Here is a 20,452-nt window from a genome sequence, read left to right as displayed (position 1 = left end):
CCCCCTTTTACACTGGCGAACAAAATTCTGAGTCACCTACGTATCGTTATCTCTGTGTGCAATACGCAACTCCTCTTTTTGTCATGTTGAAATTATTGCTCAAATGAAAAAAATTCTAATCTATTTACATATAATGCTATTTATCTCACATTTAAATGTAAATGCAATTTCTCTGTCACTTTGTGGGTGTAGATCGTGGTGGGCTGTGAAGCAGACAGCTGTGAGGACCATCACTCAGTGCTACTGGAGTACAGGAAGGATGCCAGGTAAGAGAGAGAGAGACACGCCCCTACAGCCTGATCCTCTATCCCCATTGGGCCTCCTACTCCTCGTCATTACAAAGGGAGCTGAAGGAGCTGGAGCTGCAGCTGTCCGTCTTATCTCTCCTCTCCCTGATGTCCCACAGGTCAGACTCTTGGCAGTTGGTACAGTCCGAATGCCTCCCCTCTTCTGTGAACAACGTGGGCTGTTCCCCCTTCCAGTTCCACGAGTCCACCATCTACAGCCCTGTCAACAGCTCCAGGTGGACCAGGGTCACTGTCCAGCTGCCTGACCACGTGTCTTCTGGGTACGTGTCTCACTAGGGCCACTGTCTGTCCACCACACTTGGGTTTCCCAGGTTAAGGGGTCTCTGAGCTCTGAGGACCTGTTGTTGGGCTTGTCAGTTTGTCTTTAGACCTGTCAAAGCAAAAAAACATCAAGCATTGCGTTCTCTGTGAATCGTAATGCATGTGGCTGTGATTACGAGCTGCTGAGAATTTGTTTTTAACTAACGCTTCCCCCTGCCTCTCTTGTTCACCTCAGAGCGACGCAGTTCCGCTGGATACAGAGGGAGGGCGCCGGCGAGCGGCACGGCTGGGGGGTGGACCACGTGTACATCGGGGAGGCGTGTCCCGGCCTCTGCAGCGGCCACGGCTACTGTACCAGCGGCACCGTCTGCATCTGCGATGAGGGGCATCACGGTGAGCCGGAAAAGCATCTTACAACTAACCACAACTAACCTACATCTGAGCGAGCATTGTACTGTGGATATACTCTCTGTTTCCCTGTCTCATTTTTCTTTGATCCATCTGCCACTTCCTTGCCTCTCTTCCTCTCTGTTTCTCACCTCTCTTTCTGCTCTCTCTTTCTCTCTCTCTGTTTCTCTCCCCTCTTTCTCCTCTCTTTCTCTGTTTCTCTCCCCTCTTTCTCCTCTCTATCTCTCTCTGTTTCTCTCCCCTCTTTCTCTCTCTATCGGTTTCTCTCCCCTCTTTTTCCTCTCTCTCTCTCTCTCTCTCTCTCTGTCTCTCCCAGGCGACGACTGCTCCCTGTCCAGCAGCGACCTGCCCAGCTCCATCAAGGACAACTTTGAGTCGGGCAGTGTGTCGGAGGAGAGCTGGCAGCTGATCCAGGGAGGGGGCGTGGGCAGTGGGTGTGGCCAGCTCTCGCCCCACGCCCACGGGGACTCGCTCTACTTCAACGGCTGCAAGATGAGGCAGGCAGTGACCAAGCCCCTGGATCTCACTCGAGCCAGGTGGGTAGGGGCGTTCCCTCACAGACAGGGGGGTAGGTCTCTTTAAAAATAGGGGAGATACTGTTGCTTGGTGACTGGAGAGTGGCTGACATCCAATTAATTTGCTTTAAGTTTCCCTCAATGAGGGAATGTTCCTGAATAATGACTCAGTATAAGTTCCTCTATGAATTCTTCCCTATCTATCCATGAATAACCAGACACCTCTGTCTGGAGTTGTATTCTGTGTTTATTAGAGCTCCTGTAAAATCCACCTGCAGCAAGCAGTCAACCACAGCTAGACAGTAAAGTGAAACAAGAGCAGCGTAGGAATTCTCCTTATTCAGCAAATCCTCAGGAAGCTGTTGCAGCTGCCAAACTTGGCCCCAAAGCAGAATACAAGCACTTTCTTTTCCCCTTTTCCAAGTTTTACTGGCAGGCTGTTGATGTTTTGCAGGTATTTTTCTTGTACATTTATGAAGGTAAAACTCGAGGAGAATTTGACCTTTCTTGTACAGAAAACACCGCAGTAGGAAATGCACACTCAGCTCTCTCGAGTCATTATCCAGATTAAGGGAAGCCGTTGTGAGCTATTGACCCCGAAACAGATGCATGCAGATTGCCTGTCTGAGGCCGCAGGCCTGATTAGATACAAAGTCTGGATTGGGGTCAGGGCAGAGAGATGTCTCTGTGGGTCACTGTACAGTTAGTAAGGCATCAAGCACACATAGTTTTCTCTTGATGGGAAGCAAATGCACACAGCAAGAAAACCTCACACATCTGTGAGGAACACAAACAGTAAGCTCTGCTTTGTAGTGCTGTATTTTGTGTATCTGTGTGCGCTTGGCGGCATCAGCCAGCACTGCTAACCCGGAGTCCGTCTTCGCGCCTCCCCCCTCCCCCGCAGCAAGATCATGTTCGTGCTGCAGATAGGCAGCGTGTCGCAGACGGACAGCTGCAACACGGCGCTGGACCAGCCCGACACCGTGGACCGCGCCGTCCTGCTGCAGTACAGCATCAACAACGGGGTCAGCTGGCACGTCATCGCCCAGCACCAGCCCAAAGACTTCATCAAGGCCCAGAGGGTGTCCTACAACATCCCGCTGTGAGTGCGCCGCCAGCGCGCCGCGGTTAGCGCTCGGGAGGAACACCGGCGCGGTTTCGTGTGTTTAGTGTGCGGGCAGAATGCACCTCCTGGTGAAACTGACGAACGTTTGCGCTGATACACGGTGAAAACACTGACATACATGCCCATGCTGTGATACAATCTATGAACATCATATAGGCCAGGGGTAACCAGCCCTGTTCCTGGGGATTTACTATCCTGAAGTTTTTCCCTAATTTGGCACACCTGACTCTTCTAATTAGCAGCTCACCATGATCTCTAGCTGTTGAACTAGGTGAGAACAAACCTACAGGATGGTAGATCTCCAGGAACAGGGTTGGCTACCACTGATACGGACTTAGGCAATTTTATCATGGCAAAATACAGAGTACTTGTGCCTTAGCTGTTCTATCCTGGTATCGTGTAGCAGAAGAAGCCTTCAGCTCCAAATCTCCCCCCCCCCCCACCCCCCACCCTTTTCTGTCCCCCAGGGAGGCGAGGGTAAAGGGGGTGGAGCTGCGATGGTGGCAGCCTCGCCACGACGGCGCCGGGCACGACCAGTGGGCGTTGGACCACGTGGAAGTCGTCCTGTGAGTATCCCTGCTAGCGGAGCCCCTGCTGTCTACCCACACCCCTCTCCCCCAACACCTGTGCCACTCCCCACACACCCCCCCCCCCCGCACGTCCTGCAAGAAGCACACACACACACAAACACACACATGCACCCTCCACTAATCCAATCAACTACACTGAGCAAATTGCACCCTCTTCCTGTCCCCCCTCCCACCCCAAAAAAAAAAAGTAAAAATAAAATTGTGTGCCAACAAATGTGTAGTCTGCTGGAATGTTATTCTGAAAATTTTCTGAATTTTTTTCTTATAAATTATGCTATTTATTTTCGGGGCGAACGAGAGGTGGGGTGTGACCTTCGATGCACACGCCCCCAGCCCTGCAGCCGTGTTAGATTTGCACCTACAGCAGTTCTTATGGGGTTGCACGTGACAAAAGAGACTCTTCCTGTGAACATCTACAGTATGATCTCTCCAAACCCGCAGACCACAAAACATTCAAAAAGCCCAACGCTCCTCGTTTGGCATATTACATGCAGAAGAGCGAAGCTTTAAGAGTTCTACATCCGCTTCTCTCTCTAAGCTGCGGGTCAAAGACTGACCTCAGTTCAAGTCACTCAGCCTTTGTTACATTGTGCTCTCTGTCTTTGTGCTGCCTGAGGAGATAGACATCTCTAAAGCTCTAGAGTCGCCTCTCTCCCAGTCCCCGGTCCCTGGTCCCAGTCCCAAAGTGGCTGAGCTCGTTTTTGCGTGTCTCGGTCAGACAGCTGTAATTAGCTCAGTGACGCAGAAGGACCCTCAGCCCCGCTCTTCTGTATGAGCTCCGTGACCGAGTCTCTGACCGCGTCTGAACGAGTCCGAGTTCTCTTCCGACCGCTGGACGCCGTACCGCGATCCTCACAACGCTTTCTCTCTTCCTCCTTTTTATTTGTCTTTCTCGTTGATCTGTCCATCCCTTTGATTCCTCCTCTTTTTTCGTGGTGTTACTCCCTCCCGCCATGTCGCTCCTGCTCTCTCCATTGGGCCGTCTGTTCGTTTACCGCGTGTCGCTTCCTTCCCTCCTTTCTCCTCTGCCTGTTTTCTGTTGCTGCTCTCGTCTCCTTCCGTCCTGCTCCCTCTCTGTACCCTGGGTGGTCTCTGTCTCTCTTCATCTCTCTCTCTGTCTGTCTCCCTCAATGTCTCTCTTTCTTCCTCCATCTCTTTCCGTCTCCCTCCATCTCTTTTTGTCTCTCACTATCTCTCTGTATGTCTCCCCTATTTCTCTTTCTTTCTTCATCTCTCTTTTCCCATCCATCTTTCTGTCTCCCTCATCTCTCTTTCTTCCCCCATCTCTTTCCCTCCATATCTCCCTCTCTCTTTCTCCCTCTTTCTCACTTTTTAATTCTCTGTCTCTCATTCTCCCTCTGCCTGATTCTCATTCCTTCCTTTTCCTTTATCTGATTCTCCTTCCCTCTTTTCTCTCTTCTCCCACGCTTCTTGCCCCCTGCCCTTCTCTCTTCTCTCCTCTCTTCTTCTCTCCTCTCTGTTCCTCTCTGCCCTTCTCTTCTCCTCTCCTTCCTACCCCTCTCCTCTCCTCTGCTCTGCTCTGCTCTGCTCTGCTCTCCCCCCTGCCTCCCCAGGCCGGGTTTCCTGGCCCCCCAGACCTTTCTGCGAGGCAGCTGCCCCCTCCTGCCCCTCCCCTCTTGCGCTCTAACCTCTGCTCTCTTCTGTATTCTGCTCCCTGTGGCATGGCTGTAGAGTCAGGTAAGTTCTCCGCCTCTTCCGGAATGCAGCCTCCTCCACCCCTCCCCCCAGCAGCAGCACCGCCACCACCTTCACCTCCACCTCCACCTTCTTTTGGCCTTCATCCATCTCTTTGTGTGCCTCTTTCCCTGTCTCATCCACAGAGTCACTGGTGACCCCCCTGCCCCTCCCCCAAACTTTCAGAGAGCAGCCTTCTAAAAGTTTGGTGGGCTATAATGTACCTGGGGGCGTTTCTTCAAGGGAAGCTCTTCCCAACATGTGACCTCAGACAACACTATACATTAATAATATATTATATTTAAGAATATTGATTAACCATAAGGGCACAACACATTCATGTATGGAAGAAGAGGAGGAGGAGGAGGAGGAGGCTGTGACAGCTAATGCTGGCGCTGGTGTTAGCGATTCCCAGAAATCTGAAAGAGGTTTGTGTGATGAGAAGATTAAAAAGCCCAGCTATTAAGCTTGATAGGTTACTTTCAATACTTCAATTAACCCTTTCAGTCTAGCTTCTAAAAATGTGATCATCAGGGCTCTCTGAATGTTAGTAACTGCACTGCAGGTCCTCAGCACCTATTGTTAGTTAGAAGCTCCTTTTCCCCTTTTAAAAAGTGCTTGGGAGGAGGCAGCTACATTGTTTTATGGATTATTAAAACTTTATCCATTTAAAATGAGAGGCCTCCTGTTACATGGCCCCAACATTGTTTTATTAGAGAGCTGGAATAGGTCAGACATGGCTGGGTGGGCAGGAGCTGGATAAGACAGGCTGCCAGGGAAGTGGGTCTCACTCTAACTCTGTATCGTAAGACCCTTACATTGCTGGTTTGTGACAGATATATCTGATAGGTGTAATTAGCGTTTGTTTGAAGCAGGGCACATTACAGAATGGTGGAGAGAGACCAATGGAATGTGTGCTCTGATGTCATCTAGATACATGTGCACATAATACATGCTCTCTGACTTTTACAGTTTTTAAGAGAGATATGACACATTATTCCTCAAGCACAGATCTCAGATCAGGTTCAAAGGCCCTACTGGATATAGGCCTATACCCAACAACTTCTTCATTACTGGCCCTGAATCAGTCATGCCACTTCAGTACACAAGCGGTGATGTGAATGTGAATGCTTAGGGGTTTTCCCCCTGAGGTCTCGCCCTATTGGTCCTCAGATTCACATCACCGCTTGTGTGACTCTGTGGTCTTCGTGTTTTGGGGCCCTCTCCAGAGTTACGAAGACGTTCGTCCCCACATTTCATCCTGTAGCTGTCCCCCCCCCATCTAACACCCCGCATGGCTTTCTGAGTGTGCCACACACCTCTGCCCCCCCCCCCCCCCCGATCTAACCCTCCCTGCCCGTGGCCCGCCCCGAGCCGTTAGATGGGGTGCCCTGCTTGTGCCTCCCTTCCGATCACGTGGAGAGGATAGGGGGACCAACACAAGCCACATCCCACTCCTGCCAGTCCTCTGTCCCCCCCACCCCCCCCACCCCCTCCCTGCTTTGCAGAGGCCGCTGCCTGCCCTGGCTGCACACCTGGCACACTGGCACCGCCCTGCTGGATGGAAGAGGCACTGACAGGCTAAGCAAGAGCGATTATCACAGCTGTCTTTTTTTTGGTTCATTTAGTTTCTTTTTCTCTCTCCCCCTACTCCTCTGTCCTTTTTTTTAAATTCGTTTTTGTTTTATTTTTATTTTTTATTTTTTTCTCCAGCATTGACCGTAACTTCAACTATGACCTCAAACATTCGCTAGAACGAGCAGTCAGAGGTCAGACCTCTGATATTCTTAGGCCTGCTTCCTGTTCCTCCCTTAGTCCTTGTGTTTTCATAAGGAATCACATTTCAGTTGCAATGATGTTATCATTTAAGCAGATGATATGAATGTACCCTAAATCACTGCTTTAGTTCTTATTTCACTGTCCAGCGACAACAATATATTGTTGTTTCAGTTCTATGCTGTATCAGTTTCGAGCAGAATGGGATTTTTGGGTTTTTACCTTTTTAGGAGTTTTTGTTTTTTTTTTCTAAAAATTTGGATATTTGGACCATCCTGGAAAGGAAATGTTGCAGAGAAAATTTGCTTAAATCTCCAGGACATTTAATGGCCTTAATGACCACAAATAGACATTATTTACCATCTAAATGTCCTCACAGCGAGTTAAATATTTCCTTGGTTTTATTTGAATGCTTTTTACTTGTGAGTATAGTCATTACATAAAATTTATTTGGCAGATGCTTTCATCCAAAACAATGTACAATGAGTGTATATGAAAGGTCACAACTACAAAACACAGGTTCGATAAGGTGCAATACTCATTTTTAAACAGTTATTCATGGCCATGAACACATTAAGTCCTGTTCACACAGTAAACATTACAGTCTGACCTAACCTATGCTATGTCAAACTGAGTCAGCAAACACTGATGTTCTGGCCCGAGGCCCTCACTACCATGAACCAACAGTGCTGCGCAAAAAACGTTATTGGGTGAAGATGAGATTGTGCAGCACAGAAAGCGTGGAAACAGCCTTGGGGTGCATTCATATCAAACTTTTAAAAGGAACTGTCTGAGGGACAAGACCGGGGCCTGTTCAGAGGACCAGTCAGCATGAGTGTTTGAGGTTATGGGAGGAACCCAGAATGAGAATGACCTGCAAGCTGCCAGCATGGTCCTCCTGTCTGTGTGGGCTGTCAGGCCGGAGACCGGGGGCTCCACCATTAATCAGCTTTCCCTCCTCTCTCCTCTCCTCTCCTCTCCTCTCTCTCCCTCTCACTCTCTCTTTCTCTCCACAGCACCCGCAAACAAAACTACATGATGAACTTTGCACGACAGACCGGCCTGCGCCACTACTACAGCAGGAAGAGGCGGGCACTGCGCCAGCGGGCCTGAACACAGGGAGGGATTCGCTCCGTGACCTGCCAATCACACATAAAACAGCCCTCCTCCCCACTCTGCCCCGTTGACGTAATGCCCTGATGAGTCCCACCCACCAGCGGATTCTGATCAGCCTTAGACCATCCCACCTCCCACAGCCCCACCCCCCCTCCCCTCTGACAGACACATGGGCCATCCAGTTAGACGCCTGGGAAGATCTGCACTGCAGCCATTGGAAAAGGCCTTCCCCTGGGAGAGCGATGGGAAGGATACGGCAACAAAGCGGCCATTTTGTTTACTTTCCATGGACTTTCAGGTTTATAATTGTTTTATTATTATTATTGTTATTATTATTATTGCTGTTTCTTGTTATTATTACAGTTATTGCGATACTACCCCCGGCCTTCCCCCTTCACTCTTCCTTTACCACACTGTGAAGTATGAAAATGTTAAAAAATTAAAAATCACTGAAGAAAGGGATCAGCAGTCAAGTGACATTGAAATGTGAGGTGGGAAGACCCGCATCTATATCCCAAGAGGACAAAGTTGAAGACGAAGATGAGGATGACCTTTGATAAGGAGTACTGTGTTCTTGCTGTTCTGTGTGTCTGTGGGTTCTTTTTGTGACAAGTTGATTGTGGTGTTCCGTTCATTCGTTCGTTCGTTTTTATACTCACTTTTTTCAGCTGTTTCTTTTGCGTGTTTATCCCGGACGGTTGGTTGGTTGGTTGGTTGGTTGGATGTTTGGTTGGTTGGTTGAGGGTAACTCAGCCTTGGAGGCAGCAATGAAGAAAAGAACAAAGAAAAGGAGAAAAAAGAACAAAACAAAACTAAAAAAAGAAAACCTAAAAAAAAATCTTTCAAAGACTGAAAACTTTTGTTTATTATAATTTTTTTATATATGTTGGTTCCCGAAATACAGATATTTATGGTAAAGTTCTCCACGTAATCTATTTAAGATGCACTGTGCGTGAAATCTTATTTTCTAGTGAAATGTTATTTTCTAGTGTTAAGTTATTAGGCAGTGGAGTCTGATGCTCTGACTGCAGCGCTGACCCCATCCCCCTTTCTCTCGTGCTGTTTCTCCTCCCCCCTCTCTCTCTTTCTCTGTTTATTTCTCATTCCCGGAGGTGAGGTTTGCCCTATCAGTGTTGTTTTTTGCAGTCTGTGTACTATGGACCCCCCTCTCCCCAGTGTAACTCCCGTATAGCAATCTCCTGTATATATATGTATATCCACTCTGGGGACACCCAGCAGCCTTATAAAGGGAAATAAAGTACTGTCCAAACCTCCGTGCACATCCCGACGTGTGTGTGTTTGTGTTGGTATGTGATGTATGGACACAGTGGCGAATGTATTTATTGAGAAAATATGGCTACAAGCATCAGGACATAGAACTGTACAGGCCAACAAGAACCCAGAACTGTCCGAACCAACACTTCCATCGTGGAAACCTTGTCATTTCTGCCAGTCTACCAGAAATAGGACCTTATCTAATTACAGGTAGGTAGGTAATCCTTGTGTCTCAATCTTCCTCCAGCAAAACAATCTGGAAAGGAAATTTAAGCAATAAGAAGCTGTGAAAGGCTGAATGTATACACACATAAAACATGTTTATTAAGAGACAGAAAACAGAAGAAAAAAAACCTCGAACATAAGTCCTTAAAAAGTCATTCAATGTGTCACAAAATTTTTAAAAATGTATCAATGCAGAATGCATTTTTTGGTGTTTAATTTTGACTTTGCTTGCAGTCCTGATCCACAGGATCTGAGGAAAATCATCAACTCTCAATGTTAACTTGTGATTCAGAGAGCAGATATAAAAAAAAGTTATTCAGTGCAAGAGGTTCCTCTGATGAAAATCTGCTTCTGGACAGGGTTGGCTTCCAAACCTAAAACCCTCTACTGTCCTGGAGACCTTTCACCAGTGGGAGTGGTCCTCTGCTCTTTCATCCTTAAAAAAAATTTACCCAGACTCCCATGCCTGGTGCATTGTTGAAGTCCATGGAAGCACTAGCATAGCCAGGCAGGTAGAATGATCGCTGCAGCCGTTGCCAGGACGACGGTTGCAGAGTAGACTGAGCCGCGTGAAGCGGAGTTACAGTAGTGCCAGTCACAGCAGCTGTAGCTCATGGTGAAGTTGGTCCCTTTGTGAGGGACGGTGTGCTCCGAGAGGCAATCTTGCTGGGACATGCAGCCCCGCGCGGAGAGGGCAACCCGGCCCCCGTACCGCCCGCTGGCTGTGAAGCAGAGCTCCTGTGGCGGGCACTCGGCAAGGACGAAGCTGCATTCCCTGTCTTTCGACAGCAGGGGGCAGTAGTAGCAGAGCAGGTTCTCACAGTGCAGCACTGGTAGGTACAGGCAGGCACACAGCACCACACACACAGCCCTGACGGGAGAGAAACTGACAACGCAAACAGCCAGGGCAATAAATGGGGCTAAATGAACACATGGACACAAGAGTACGCACGCACGTGCACGCCCCTCCTCCCTCCCAATTCTAGGCCATGCAGATTTACAGGTCTTTAAAATAATCCAGATGGCTGAGGGATCAGAGAATCTGCAGAATTTTACTTACCAAAAAATAAGCCAACTGTCTGTAAATGTACATCTTTCATTTTGAAAAAGTCCATGTATGAAAGGCAATGTAGACTATCAGTAAATCCCAGAATAAGAAAGTGCTCAGTTTACCAATGCACTGTGTGCTCTTAAATTGGAACTTCTGTGAAATTGCATCATATGCTCAGAAAACCATTGTTAAAACAGGGATGAACAAACTTCCAATGGCCACTGAATGTCAAGAGAATAAAGAACCCCTTTCATGCTAGTAACAAATTGAGTGCACATGTACAAGAGACCGTCATAGCAAAGGCTATTTGCGGATCAAAAGCATGTGTACACAATTCTATTCCAGAGTTCAGTTTACTCAGGTAATTGCCAGTGGGGCTCTACAAAGAAAATACACAGTGTAACTGTAATTGAGCGAATTCAAATGTAGTGCTGGTTATGGATAAATGCCTTGCAGGTCACAAAACATGGCATTCAAACAAAATTACTTCTGTAGTTCCATGCTTTTGTATGATCAGCACAGCATTGGAGAGCTTTTTAAATTTTACACATTACTAATACTTCAGTTAATTTACAACTAGTAATGGTCTCAAAATGGCCTGACTGACAACTTGTCAATTTTTTTAGTCTGTTGTCCATTTGGGATTTAATGTCAATTGCAAAAGGTGATGGTTTCCAATAACTGGAAGCTCCTTGGCTTTCTTTAACTCATGCAAGAAAGTGCTTTTGGAAGAACAGAATAATAGGAATAGGTGTAAATGATACTAATTACTGGAGGATTCAACAAAAGGAAAAATGCTAAATAGGTATACATGGCATTCAGGCACCTTTTCTTTCAATAGGCTGGGTGACTGAATAAAGCAGGGACTACTCAGAAAAGGGCATTAAAAGATGGTCATCCAAGTAAGAGTGAGTTTTGTGAATGTCTTTTGAAATTCAGTTGTGTTAAAATACTCCATTCCCTTCCCTTGTTTCCCCATCTCACCTGTACATCCTTGCTTTGCCAGTTTGATTTGAACTTTAAGGAACTCAGTCTGGAAAGACTGGTAGAAGACCAAACATCTAGTGTTGAATTAAGGACTCCAGGTGTTTTCTTTAAATCTCCAATTACACCTGAATGAATACTCCACCCACTTAGAGGTTCTCTTTTGAACACACCTGGCAGAGTTCCCTCCCTCTAACACACCTGAAAACAGTTCCACCTGTCCACCAAGTCAATGAAAGCACCTGGATTGAAAAAAATATTTTATTGGCTACATTTCCAATTCACAAGTTGAAGATGTCAGCACTGGTCAATTATGAAGAAGCAAGGGAGATCACAGAATACCTTGCGTCCAGGAGAACGGTATGTCTACACCGTTCTCTTCTGGGTCATTGAAGTCCTTTCCCTCTCTTCTAAAAAAGGGTACTCCTCTCGCATGACCTTCCCTCCCCACACAGTTAATGGCAACCAACACTTTGGTAAAATGTTCTTTCAGTCTGCATTGGTCAATTGAGCAGACAGGACCTTTAAACCTGGACCCACTCCAGTGTTGTTTGAGTGTTCCTGTAAACGATTGTCCTCTGGGCAGTCGTCTACAGTGATGTCATCCACTGTGACATTCATGGCAACGCCCCCCTGGGAGCCTGGCATCATTCCAAGCAGGGTGCTGTACTGCCTGGGCCACAGGTTGCACCGGTCCCGGCAGCAGCAGGTGTAGTTCATGGGGTAGGTGGCGTTCATGAATGTGACGGGCTGCACGGTGCCGCACAGCTCCCGCGACACGCACCCTTGGGCCGACAGGAAGTGGACGCTTCCAAAAAACGCCCGGCCCGAATAGCAGCGGTCCCGAGGCCCGCACTCCGTGGTGGCGGTGGCGTTTGGTCTCTGCCTTTTGGGCTGCACGGGGCAGAAGTTGCACAGCAGGCCCCTGCTGACCAGAGGAGCGCACAGGAGGCAAATGCACAGAAGGGCGCAGTGATGGGGGCAGGTCACACACAGGGCCCTGTACAGGGTCAATCTGACAAACCAAAACAAAATGCATGTCATTAATAATATTCATAGAGCAGCCAATGCTTCATGACTGAATTACATGGACTTAATCTTTGCATAACATGCCAATATTTTGGAGTCGGTTACATTTGGAAGTATGAGAATTAGACAGTGGACTCAGTGGTCATGGCTGGTTAGGTAAATATGTAATCCCCTTTCCCCACGAACATAAAATGATATGCCCACATTAAAATGTGAAGCCTATGTTTGCAATAAAACCAGGAAGGAATGAGTTACACCTCGTAAAGGGTGCTAGTGTACAAATATAGAATTTATAAATACACCAATGTCCCTTTAGACCAAAATAAATAACTGGTAAAGGTGTATCGTGCTGTGTAATAGACCCAAATGCAGCTGCTTACCTGAACATGATCTCCTGTTGCTGCACCATCTCTGGGACTGTACCAGAAACAGACTTGTGGATGTTATGCCACAGGTTGAAAATGGCTGAAGCCTGACCAGAGCTGGTACCTAGTTGGATTAGATCTCAATTTAGAACAGGCAGGGGTTGCAACCTGAGTCCTGGAGGGCCAAAGTCATTAATGTGCACTTAATTAATGAATTAAAGCAGTTGATTACACAGTTAACTCACTTCACCTGGTCACTCGGGTCTGAACTGGGTGCTGACTGTTAGGTAAAAAAAAAAAAAAACCCAGCAAAGCATCTTGTGGCTCTGCAAGACCAGAGTTGCAGGCCACTGGTCTGGAACTACTGGAGATGGCAAACATGTGCAGGCTTGCGTCTGATTGGTTTAGGTGCTACCGTTTCCAGGTCTTTGTTCACACGCAGCCGAACATCTCTAATCAGGTCATCGGTGGAAGAGGAGGTCCTTGATTAGGGGGCTCAATCACTCTAATGAAGTGAGTCTGGACCCACATTGGCACAGTCAATTTATATTTGATAGGTGAGAAACAAAAGGGTTGAGGAATAGCAATTAACACAACGTGTTACTGAAAACACTGTCATAACTACAATTCCCCCCCCCCCCTCCAAATCTTTATCTTTATTTGAAATTGCACAGCACAGTTTTCATATAAAATTGTGATGTAAGAACAATTGGTTTATGAGCTTGAGAGAAGGGTTGATTGCCAAGATGAAGAGATATATCATGTGGAGTTGGTATTGGTTATTCATACTCCATAAGAATTTTTTGTATGCAGCAATATTCTTATTTGGACTATATTGGAAATACAATATACTGAAATATGATAAATATATTTCACAGTGATGTAGGTCTAATTTTAAATATATATATATATATATATATATATATATATATATATATATATATATATATATATATTCTAGTATCTGAATAACTTTTACATTTACCCGTGTATTGTGAAGAATTATATCTTTCCTAATCATAATAATATGGTTTATTTCTCTTTATTTTTCCACATGGTTTATAATATACTGAAATGTATTTCATTGGAGTAAGGGAATTGGACAAAAATAAAAACAACAAAACTTTCCAGTTTAGCTTAAGATCTTTATTGTGCAAATATACCTTTAAAAAAATTTTTTTTTTTCCATTTTCCAGCAAAAGGCACCAGTTCACCTTTCCTATGGATAATGGTCATTTCTAGCTGAAACTCAAAGTAATGCAGCTCAAGGTACTGTATAATATTCACATTGACAAGCTTGCTTGTATAATACATATATATACTTGCTGGGGCATTTTCATAAACATTTCCCTTGGGGAAACTACATGCATTTCCCTGGATAAGGGCTTATATAGGATAAAGTATATACAGTAGGATACTAATGATAATTTATCATTTTTGAATCCTGTAAAAAATATGCAAATACATATACAAATACAACTCCATAGACCTGAGTCAGTTAATTGGCCTATTAAAATTTTTCTATCAAGACTATGATAAGAAAAATCAGGTGTCTTCGCGCTGGGCTAAAACAAAAACCTGCCCACACATCGGCACTTTTCCAATAAAATTGGACATGCCTGTCATAGACCAGAGATTCTCACATAGTACAGTACTACTGGTTTTCTTTCATACCTGATAGTTAATTGATCGATTGATGTCACTGACTGGCCAGAGATTTAACTCATCTGGTATTCCAGATTTTAATCAGTTCTGATGAGCGGTGAACAATGAACACCAGCAGTAACCTACCCCTGGCCTTGAAGGCCAGATTTGAGTGGTTTCCAAACCTCTCTGGGTACCCGCAGCTGAATCCAGGTATTGACCTATTCCACCTCAAGCACACCTGGTACAACTAATCAAGGGCTTGATTAGTTGTATCAGATGTGCTTGACGTGGAACACACCCAATGCCTGGATCTGGCTTGGGGTACCTGAGGAGAAGTTTGAGAACCACTGCCATAGACACTTCATAATTCTGTGCCATCTTGTACTTGTATGTAACCAGAAGATTGCATTTGAATTCAAGGCCCTACAGGAATGGAATTGGCAACCACTAATGTAAAATGCTGAAAACAATATGGCTGGAGTCAGAATGGTTTGCCTTTGGAGAGCCATAAGGTGGTTTCATTTTAATCGGTAGTCATTTTAGGAAAGAAGATGTACAGCCTCTTTAGCTGATCAGTGATTTATATGATTAAGCACCAAAATATACCAAAAGCCAGCAGATACTGTGGCCATTCAGGACTGAAGTCAGAAACCCTGCCTTAAAGTAACCAGTTCAAACCCATCTGAGGTGAGTGAAGTGCTTTAATTGATCATATCCATGCTGAACAGCAACACTAATCTGTCAACCTTGTGGCTCTTAAAAGGCAATATATCACTGGTAGTTATGTCACACTTTAAGATGTGAAGACGGGTGAATTTTAAAGTGCAAACATTGACTATCCAGATGGATTTACCCACTGATGAATGATGATGAATTTCTGGAATTTCAGCTTGATCATTTTAGTGTCATCACCCACCCACACAGGAATGGGGAAGGGAAGGGGGGGGGGACGTGATGACCTTGGGATTGGCCTCCTCAGTTATGTGTCCCTGGTTTTGACTAGGGAGAGTTTTGATTTGTTTGGTTTTAAATGAACAAAATGTCACTGGGTGGAATGATGAATTAAAAAATATTTCAGTTTGATTCTTCAAGAAGCCACAGCCAACATGCATGGTTCCTATGGTGGCCATGTTTTTTTTGTTTTCTTTTTTTTTTGGTTGTACCATCCTCCACTTATGCAACCTGACCTGCTAGCTTTTTCCAGCCGCAGTGGTCCTGTGCATGCCAAAATTTACTTCAAAGTTGTTTTCCAGCTTGTGGGATCGATCACATTTTTTCACACTGTAGGACTCAATGACGTCTGGGCAGGGCAGGATGGACACTGAGGTCCAGGTGTGTGGACCAGGTGTGTGAGTGGAGTCTTCGTGTTGCCCCGGCGGTTCTGGATTACGCGTGTGATGTGCGAGAGATCCAGACTCTTCATCATCACCTCCGTGAAGTCCTTGTCTTCTTGTGCCCCTCTAATAAACTCTACGAGCGACAGCTCCCCTAATGGATGGAATAGAGAGTGGCATCAGCTTTCGGTACAAAAATTAACATCTTGACAAGTAAAAGTCATTCTGAAACTAAATCAGCCCAGTGTCAGTGAAACTCTAAACCGGCCCGCTACTGCTTTTTATTAATGGCTTCCTTCCAAACATAATAAAAATCTGCCAAAAGTGAGATTAGGATTACAGAGGATTAGGTTGGCCGCTGGTTCTACTTCCTCCCTGTTTCCTGGCATGTTGGATGGTGGGAGCACTGTGGGGGCAATGTCTGACAAATGAAGGGCATCCAGAGCACAGCGAGACAGCGAGTCAAATTAACAGCGCTTGTTCAGTTGCTGTCAGCACAGCAGGCTTTGCGGTGGGTAATCTCGTATGCAAATCTAATAATACCACGTGCCCTTCTGTAATGCAGACATCGTCCCTGCCCACGTGCAAGCAAGCCTGCACGCGCAAATGCACATGCACTCATGCACGCGGTGTGCACAGACATGCATGCATGCATGAATGAATGAACCACAGGTTTCTGCATTGTGACGTGCAGATACACTAATTATTGAGATAAAGGCAGCGCCAGGACACCAGTGCATCACTTGAATGCCATCAATAAGAGGATCTTCAAATTATAGTGCAAAAATCCAGAGGCTTGTATCATGAAGCAGGATCACTGAGTTAGCTGGATAACTGCACTAACTAAACCCAGAACAGTTTTTCCTTCAGTCCAAATGTTCCAGATTTGGGAGGGTTTCAGGGTTTTACTCAGTTAGCCTGCTAACACAGTAGTACTGCTTTGTGATACAGGCCCCAGATTTCTATGCTATAAGGTCTATGGCAGTCACACATTCTAAATTAGACTAAACTGCATGCTGCATGTTGTGCATTTCCTGCTAGCTGCTGGAATTGGCCAGAAGGATCCTCACCATCTCCGTTGATGTCGATCCTGTCAAATACTCGGTTGGTGAACTCTTCTACATAATCCTGGTCCTTCTCACTTCCACGGACTACGTGGATTGCCTAAGAGAGAGAGAGAATGCAATAAACCAGACGTGCTATTGACCCACAAGAGAAATACAAGTCACCCTTTTAAAAATGCAATCACAGCATCATGCTTGATGGAATGTGACTCTGGCTACCATGGTACTGCTGATGACGCAGTCAGATCAGGCGAAGGCTATAAATATCTTTGGCTGGGAATCGGCAGGTTAATCCAACAGGCCGCTAACTGAGTAATTAGCACAAGGCTCTTGGTGCAAGCTTTTCCTTATGGGGACACACACACTTGATCTGGTTAAATGAGCATGAGATTAGGCTCTGTACTGTAACCCTCTGATGTAGTTTTAGATTTAGTATTTGACACTCCAAATGCCCGAGTTCAAGACCTGAGAACTGAAACACACTGGAAATTAGGAGTGTTATTAAATCAGGATAAAAATGCATAAATATTTTACAACAATCACCATTTTGTTATCTGACCTTGCATACAGTAGATGCAATTTAAAACCTCACATTTCCACTGCTGCCTATAAAACAATGCTATCCCTTAGAATTGTGCAGTAAATGCTTATTGTTAGGAAGTCTTTCTGTATGAGAGGCCATGATTGTAATGAACAAATAAGCTATATTAAAACAATTTATACATATTTTAACCTTTTTCAGTCACATGCAGTACTACATACACATGATGTGCGTTTCTTCGTGAACTGAAGCAATCAGATGATGCGTGAACTGAAGTAATCAGATGATGTGTGCGTGCGTGCGTTTCTTTGCACTCAGAATGCTGTGTGTTCCCTTGGCAGTTTCTCTACCATCACAATGTTAAGCAGCTCCTCCCGATCGATGCAGCCGTTGCCGTCCACGTCATACAGCTTGAAATACCAGCGCAGCTTGTGTTCCATCTTCCCCCGCATGACCAGGCTGAGGGCCGCTACGTACTCCATGAAGTCTAAGTAGCCATCCTGCCATCAAGGAAACAAGTATACATTAGTCAGGGATGACAGGTGTCCTGACTGGGTGTCTGTAAGCCAGGCTGAACACACCCAGGGGCTGTTCAGCTCGAACTTTGACTAAATTCTGTTGGCTTGTGATGTCACAGTCACAGGCTGGTGATGCTGCTTTCTTTGCCAAAGACTAATCAGGCCAGGCAAACTTCTCAGTTCTTTATGGGCTGCTCTGTTCAAATTAATTCAAATGAAATTGATTGATCACGAGCCTTCCCAACCCCTCTTTCAGGTTTTTTCCCCCTGTGCCCTCCCCCCATCCCCAGTCTGGGTCACCTTCCCTCTATTCCTCTGACCTCAGTCAGACACTGCCTACGTCAGCTCAGTTATGGAGGTAGTCTTGTATGTGTCTGCTCCATCCTTATCTGGTTTCCGGTGACCTCTAACATCTGACCAGGCACTAATCTCTGAGCCTCAGTTGCTCCAGACCTCTGGCTGCACCACATCAGAGGACAGTAAGCCCTGTCTGCCCTGCCTTCCTGCTGTGAACACGTGACCACGTATTTGCTCTAAAGCTGGATTCTTCTTTCGCTGGCATCCTTAGCATGTTTGCTCTTGGTCATGGTCAGTAAAGACAGGCACCAGAATCCAACGTTGCATGTTGGCCTTCAGACAAATATCCAGCAAGAGCACTTGGACTGGATGGATGTTTAGCAGTGGTTAATCTTAATGACTCCCGGCTATGGAGTCAGTGCCCAGTACGGTACTTATGGATCTAGTTTGCCTTTTTAATGAGCTTAGCAGAGCTCGAGCAGAACACCACTCTAATCTGCCATTGACGTAGAGTGACTGAGGATATATTGTCAATTGCTGTACCTGGTTATCTTGTACCTGATAATCACACCTAAAAATTAGCATCTAAAAACATACACCTATGATATACAATGGCTTCCATTTGTTTCACTTATCAAATGCTTAATGGCAATGATTGATTGGTTAGTTGAATGGTTGGTTGGCTGGTTGGTTTATTGATTCATATGTTGTTCCCTCACTTGTGATTAAACATTTTTATGGAACTCCGTCTCAATGGAATATCGTGCGTTCACAGACTGAAATTTAAATGGTGCTCGTCTGCGCACAGCATAAGCACCAATTAATTAGTCAGCTCAAACTTTCCACTGAGAGCTGAACTGGCATGCATTGTGTCTGTGTATAATTTAAATCATGTTGTGGATTCGCTTGGCACACATTATTGAATCAATTTAAGAACCTTGCTCAAAGCTACACACTTATTTGCATGTTGTTGTTTTTTTTTGCTTGATGTTTGTTTACTATAATACTGGATGTGCTGTAGTAATGATAATGTTGTGCAGTTGACACTGATGTGTATCTGTACAATGCAGTACATCCAGATTTATAATCAGTCTGGATAAAAGACATGAAATGAGTGGGTGAATGAATGAATAATATGGCATCTGTCCTGTTTGCAGCTGCCCTGCTTCCCCTGACAGTTAATCCACACTGCTGTCCACAACCACAGCAATGCTAACTGCTAGGTGTGCAAGGACCTGACTACTGCCTTAATCTGTAGACTCTTTTTATATATTTTTTTATTTACACCAACTGCATCTGAAATGAACACGAGAGAAAAGGAGACTTGCTTCAGGTCGAGAGGAGTCACCAATCAGGCTCAGCGGAACCTTTCAGCAAGGCCGAGAATCAATGGGGTAAACTCAGAGCTAAAGGGATAAGCCAGCTGTAAGCCAGATTAATTGGATTTGAGAAGGAAATAATACTGAACCAGACACTGATCAGCTACTGCCCCAAAACCACTTGCCTCATCAGTTACCACATTTCTAGTACTACTTAACTGTATGTTCTATTCATTCATCATTTAGATAGTCACCATAACACCTTGTAATATGCTCTATGGTTCTGCAAATGCATTCTTCTGAGAGATTTTGTAAAGTGCGGCCACATACATCCCCTTAGCAATCTTCTCTGCTTCTCTCATAGCACAACTAACTATAACATCATACAGTGCTCATATTCCACTTACGTGACACTAAATATTTCATTATATATATATATATATATATATATATATATAGTGAAAAGTCCCAGAGTTGTTCAGAGGTTCTGGCTCTGCATTTACAACCAGGAAGTTTCACATTTGATTCCCAGGCATAGTGCTTTTACCAGAACGTTGAGCAAAGATATAAAATCTAAATCGACAAATATTGTCTAACAAATAATATTTGATATATCCGCAGTAAATGTGATCTTGGGTAGGAGCAAATATATTCTTTTTAAACACAAATTCAGAAACACAAAACGTTCTCCCAATTCAGAAAATGATTCCGAATCAGGTGAAATTTGGTGGCAGTATCAAATTTCCTGGTTTGTGTATCCTTGCGAGCCCTTGACAAGATGACTTGTCCCAAGCGTGCTTACCTTGTTCATGTCAAAGGTGTAGAACATCTCCTCGATGTAGGCATTGGCGTCGGGCTCCAGTCCACACAGCCCGAAGAACTGCTTGAACTCGTGCAGCATCAGCTGTCCCGAGGGGCACTCCATCATGAACTTCTTGTACCAGATGTGCATCTCCACCGACTGCATGGTGTTGTCCGAGCAGCCGCTAGCATTTCCCATCACCGCTC

General features: G+C 45.3%; 4 protein-coding genes across 7 annotated transcripts in view; 1 reads left to right on the top strand and 3 right to left on the bottom strand.

The window, feature by feature from the left end:
* reln (reelin) overlaps positions 1 to 9,075 on the top strand; it is a 130,282-nt gene extending 121,207 nt beyond the window's left edge. The window contains exons 58-65 of one of the 3 annotated variants that reach the window (XM_035426421.1): positions 193 to 266; positions 407 to 568; positions 805 to 962; positions 1,294 to 1,513; positions 2,397 to 2,594; positions 3,086 to 3,184; positions 4,901 to 4,906; positions 7,696 to 9,075. In XM_035426421.1, the coding sequence (XP_035282312.1) occupies positions 193 to 266; positions 407 to 568; positions 805 to 962; positions 1,294 to 1,513; positions 2,397 to 2,594; positions 3,086 to 3,184; positions 4,901 to 4,906; positions 7,696 to 7,792 (1,014 nt within the window). In that variant the 3' untranslated portion in view covers positions 7,793 to 9,075. Of the gene's footprint in view, positions 1 to 192; positions 267 to 406; positions 569 to 804; positions 963 to 1,293; positions 1,514 to 2,396; positions 2,595 to 3,085; positions 3,185 to 4,782; positions 4,907 to 7,695 lie in introns of all 3 variants that reach the window. The other 2 variants (XM_035426420.1, XM_035426422.1) reach the window with 2 other exon arrangements.
* Positions 9,076 to 9,371: 296 nt separating this feature from the next.
* LOC118231973 (protein Bouncer-like) lies at positions 9,372 to 11,472 on the bottom strand. Of its 2 annotated transcripts, none has more exons than XM_035426434.1 (2): positions 11,331 to 11,472; positions 9,372 to 10,166 (listed from the first exon to the last, which is right to left on the bottom strand). In XM_035426434.1, exons 1-2 carry the CDS (start codon positions 11,336 to 11,338, stop codon positions 9,791 to 9,793), a joined length of 384 nt encoding a protein of 127 aa, XP_035282325.1. In that variant the 5' UTR covers positions 11,339 to 11,472; the 3' UTR covers positions 9,372 to 9,790. The 2 variants fall into 2 exon arrangements, with proteins under 2 accessions (XP_035282325.1, XP_035282324.1); XM_035426433.1 differs by having other exon boundaries at positions 9,372 to 10,181; positions 11,331 to 11,471.
* Positions 11,473 to 11,573: 101 nt separating this feature from the next.
* Positions 11,574 to 12,907, bottom strand: LOC118231972 (protein Bouncer-like). The gene is made up of 2 exons (XM_035426432.1): positions 12,740 to 12,907; positions 11,574 to 12,345 (listed from the first exon to the last, which is right to left on the bottom strand). The coding sequence occupies exons 1-2, from the start codon at positions 12,766 to 12,768 to the stop codon at positions 11,820 to 11,822; spliced, it is 555 nt and encodes a 184-aa protein (XP_035282323.1). The 5' UTR covers positions 12,769 to 12,907; the 3' UTR covers positions 11,574 to 11,819.
* Positions 12,908 to 15,484: 2,577 nt separating this feature from the next.
* Positions 15,485 to 20,444, bottom strand: guca1a (guanylate cyclase activator 1A). The gene is made up of 4 exons (XM_035426431.1): positions 20,247 to 20,444; positions 17,661 to 17,810; positions 16,776 to 16,869; positions 15,485 to 15,859 (listed from the first exon to the last, which is right to left on the bottom strand). The coding sequence occupies exons 1-4, from the start codon at positions 20,442 to 20,444 to the stop codon at positions 15,648 to 15,650; spliced, it is 654 nt and encodes a 217-aa protein (XP_035282322.1). The 3' UTR covers positions 15,485 to 15,647.
* Between the last annotated feature and the right edge of the window lie 8 nt (positions 20,445 to 20,452).

The sequence above is a fragment of the Anguilla anguilla genome, chromosome 7 (genome assembly GCF_013347855.1).
Source record: "Anguilla anguilla isolate fAngAng1 chromosome 7, fAngAng1.pri, whole genome shotgun sequence".
Taxonomy (NCBI): Eukaryota; Metazoa; Chordata; class Actinopteri; order Anguilliformes; family Anguillidae; genus Anguilla; species Anguilla anguilla.
This window is presented reverse-complemented; position numbering and strand designations above follow the sequence as displayed.